Here is a 4268-nt window from a genome sequence, read left to right on the forward strand (position 1 = left end):
CCGTTTTATTTTGACTATTCTTTGCGGTAGTATTGATCAGCAGCTGTCCTACCTTACTAATATAAAACAAACCGCCTGTCTCTACGATGCTCCTACGCTGAGATAATGAGCGGTGAAAATCTGGTATTTTTGCCGAAAACTGACTCGAGATCCCTGTTAGCTGCGACCTTCTCTCGCTTTGAGATAGCTTCGGGAAACCTCGCGTGTTTTCGTCAATGATTGACAAATGGAATGAATGACGTCTGTTATTGATTGCCATGGTGATGATCCCCACCTGTGCCCACCTCACGCTGGATGTGTAGTAATCTCTGTAGTACTGACGTAATGAGTCAGCGCTACCATGGCGCTACACAGTGGCGACCGGAAGCAACATACTGGCCACAAAACGAGAGAGGGTCGCAGCTAACAGAGATCTTGAGTCGGTTTTCGGCAAAAATACCAGATTTTCACCACTCATTATCTCAGCGTAGGAGCATCGTAGGGACAAGCGGTTTGTTTTATATTAGTAAGGTAGGACAGCTGATCAATACTACCTCAAAAAATCAAGTCAAAATAAAACGGGCAAAGTTTCTTAATTTGACTAATACTGCACCATGGTTTCAGCATTTCACCGTTGTACGCTCTCTTTCTTAATACGCTCTTGATGTCATTCATGTCTCTCATGTCGTATAATCCTTGTTTACTCTGCGAAGGAGAGAGCATACTGGTGTGATTGAATTGATGATTAATGATTGATTGTTGATCTATATGTCATTCATGTCTCTCATGTCATATAATCCGTGTTTACTCTGCGAAGGAGAGAGCATACTGGTGTGTAAGGAGAGCGAGCGAGCGAAGGCTCAGGTACTCCTCAGGTCACAACTGAACCCCGTGCGCAGCTGCCTCGTCCGCAGACACGCCGGCGACTCACTCAGTGGCAGCATGAAGCGAGCCATACTCGAGGTTAGCCACGCATGGTTGCTATGGCAACCAGGTGCTGCTGTAGCATGAAGCGAGCCATACTTGAGGTTAGCCACGCGTGGTTGCTATGGTAACCAGGTGTTGCTGTAGCATGAAGCGAGTCATACTCGAGGTTAGCCACACACGCGCGAGAAGCACGCGTAGTTACCATGGTAACCAGGTGCTGCTTTAGCATGAAGCGAGCCATACTCGAGGTTAGCACGCGAGCGTGCGAGAGAAACGCGTAGTTACCATGGCAACCAGGTGCTGGTGTAGTTGCGTAGTTGCTGTGCAGGGTTTCTTCTGAGGAAAAATTTGACAAAGGAGGTAATGGATAGTTTGGGAAAAAAACACGCATGATGGATTCAAAGGCGTGCTGTAGACACGCAGGCGGAAGCTGCAGGCGGACGCGGGGGGAGAGAGGGAGAGGGGGAACTCCCCCTTTCACGGGGGGGGGGGTCTCCCCCAGCACGGGATATGTTAAATTGATATAACTTTATATTTACTTTTTCATTTTCTATAACGGCGATGTTAAATTTGACAACGGCGGTGCGCCACTGTGCCTCTTCTGTATAAGAAACCCTGCTATGGTAACCAGGTGCTGGTGTAGCATGGTGGACAACCTACCCCTCTCTGGTGAACCTGGAGAGAGATATTCAACTATCAACATCGACCAGCATTTCCACAGTTTACACACACACACACTGACACCTGTATAGGGTTGGTATACATCCCACCTACGGCAAATACCCCATCTACATTGTGCACGCATGGGCATGGGCATGTGCAGCAGGGTGCATTGTGCATGGGTGTGAGGATTTGACCTTTATTGCGCCTGTGCGCAATGTAGAGATGGGACGTTTTGCTGTAGGTCGGATGTATACTACCCTACAAGTGTGTTGGTGTGTTGGTAGACTGTGGAATTTTGTTTGACTCAGTGGGGAGAAGTGTTTTTTTATTGAAAGTGCGCAATGCTTGTGTCCTATCTGTGCTCAGGCTATACTTGCTACCAGGCTACTTGCTACTGTGCTATCAGGCTCATCTTTCTCCCAGGGGCCCATTGTCATAAACAAATTTAGTCCTAACATTAGTCTTAACATAGACTTTTTCTCATAGACCGGTGACAGAAGTTTCTCGTACGCAGCATATAGAAGTCCAGTATCTAAGAAAAAGTTAATGTTAAGACTAATGCCAAGACTTTTGTCTTGTTTATTTAATTGTTTCTGAAAACTAGTTTTTGTGTGTTTTGTTTCCGACCGTTAACTTTCTTTCGCGTAGGTCATAGTGAGTGGTGTAGCTAGCAGTCCAGGAGAAGTGGAGAGGTATGCTGCATGCACATTGCTCGCTATTTCTCTGGGAGACGAGGCATCGCAGACAGATGGCGCCATCGCGAGCTGCGTGGAATTCCTGACGGAGAGCGAGTTTATACGACTGCAGGATGTGGACGGAGGTAATGAACCACAATATGATAATATAATATAATAAATCAATATGTATATATATACATATATATATAATCGGGGGTAAATAATTACAAATTATGAGATTGTTTACCCCTGATATAATATAACTGCAGTGGTGTTCCGCACTGTTTATACTGATCTGTACTGTAATCACTGTATTTGTCTGTTCTTCTTGTGCACACTCAGTATGCACAAGTATATACTCATGTACACAAGCTAATTCGAACCGACGATAGCTGCAATAGAAACACTGTAAAGACAACACTTAGCAACGAAGTGCAGCAGTGTTGACAAGCACAAGCGAAAAACACGTGCAACCACATCTGGCTTGACCGTCTTCCAAGGAAGGAAGTTAGGAACGATCTCCAAGCATGCGCAGTTTTATTCGCTCACGCGCATTGTATCCATGTAGCTCGAGCCTCTTGGCTGGCGGTACCGACACCGCATCTTCTTCGTCTGCTTACAGAGACTCGTTACATTCCGACGCAGTTTGGCTGTGCTGTGTTGGCGTCGGCGCTGTCGCCGGACGAGGCGATCAGCGTGTTTGCGCAGCTGCAGCGAGCAAGACGATGCTTCGTCCTCTCCAGCGAACTTCACACCGTGTACCAGGTAGTGGCGCCATCTGGAGGCAGTGTAGCAGAACTTTTTTGGGCCAAGACATAGATGCTGGTAGATGCAATGGTGGTCTATGCACCGGAACTGATCTAATGCTATTAGATTATTATTATTGATATTATTACTATTATTATTATTAGCTCATCTGACATAGTCAGATGCAGCTTGTAGAATCGCATGATCGTGCGTCCGTCCGTCCGTGCGTCCGTCCGTCCGTCAACAGTTGGGCACAAATCTTAACCGCTAGTGTGTAGATATATGTAAGTAGAGTTGTAACGCAGAGTTTTACGTTACGATACAGTTGTATATTATGATGTCGTACTCGTAGCCAAAAGACATAGACAAAGAGAAGTCAAAGAATATATACCATGACTGATGTTGTTTAATGCTGACTGAATTTCGCTATTGCTTCACGTATACAAGTTCACAGGCGATCGCGTCTGGAGTTAGGAGAGCATTCCTCGATTTCTGCTCGTGCAGCAGCTTTTATAGGCGCTGCCACGCGCGCGGTGCATGTTCACCCACGTGCTGCGCGCACCAACCACCGCGTCCGTCTCATCCGCGTTCGCTTGGCTTCCGCTTGGCTTCACCACCTTTGCCCTGGATGGTGGCGGCCCCTAACGGGGAGACCCGCTATTCCGCAGCAGCACCGTCCAGGAGGTGGCGCCGTCTATCCGCACGAACGCGTCACGCGTGCCCAACATGGCCGCCGTCCCAGGCATTAATAGCTTTTCACGGTGCGTTTAGCGCATCTAATCCAGCTAATCCCACCACCCGGTGACACCTCACGGTTGAGCGGCTCTAAAGTCGCATCGCATTAGCCGCGGGGCGTCACCAGGTCTCGCCTCCATGCTAGGGCCGGCACCACTAATCACGGCACGCACGCGCCGCTAATTGGGGAAGGTGGTGTTAATCCCCTAACCAGCCGGCGTGGGTGCCCGTGACATAGCGGTATCCCAGCAGCACGTTGCGGCGTGGGCGGGCCGCCATCTTTGACTGCTCAGCTCGCCCGGCCAGCAGGCCGTATTGATCGCGCGTTGTTGCTAAGGCAACACCGTAGAATGAATGGCCAGCAGGCCGTATTGATCGCGCGTGGTTGCTAGGGGCAACGCCGTAGAATGAATTGCCAGCAGGCCGTATTGATCGCGCGTAGTTGCTAGGGGCAACGCCGTAGAATGAATGTTTCCGTCGACGTGAGGGGGGGAGGGGGGAGTGCCTTGTTACGTGGTTGTTACAGAGTAAATTCCACTC

At 48.8% G+C, this 4268-nt stretch overlaps 1 protein-coding gene across 1 annotated transcript in view; it reads left to right on the forward strand.

Moving 5' to 3' along the window:
- The window catches only part of LOC106805074 (DNA polymerase theta-like), a 35569-nt gene that overhangs the window by 11185 nt on the left and 20116 nt on the right, over window positions 1-4268 (forward strand). The window contains exons 7-9 of the mRNA XM_014806552.1: window positions 797-942; window positions 2218-2389; window positions 2869-3030. Of these exons, the coding sequence (XP_014662038.1) occupies window positions 797-942; window positions 2218-2389; window positions 2869-3030 (480 nt within the window). The remainder of the gene's footprint in view (window positions 1-796; window positions 943-2217; window positions 2390-2868; window positions 3031-4268) is intronic.

This window comes from Priapulus caudatus, unplaced genomic scaffold (assembly GCF_000485595.1).
Source record: "Priapulus caudatus unplaced genomic scaffold, Priapulus_caudatus-5.0.1 Scaffold99, whole genome shotgun sequence".
Lineage (NCBI taxonomy): Eukaryota > Metazoa > Priapulida > Priapulimorpha > Priapulimorphida > Priapulidae > Priapulus > Priapulus caudatus.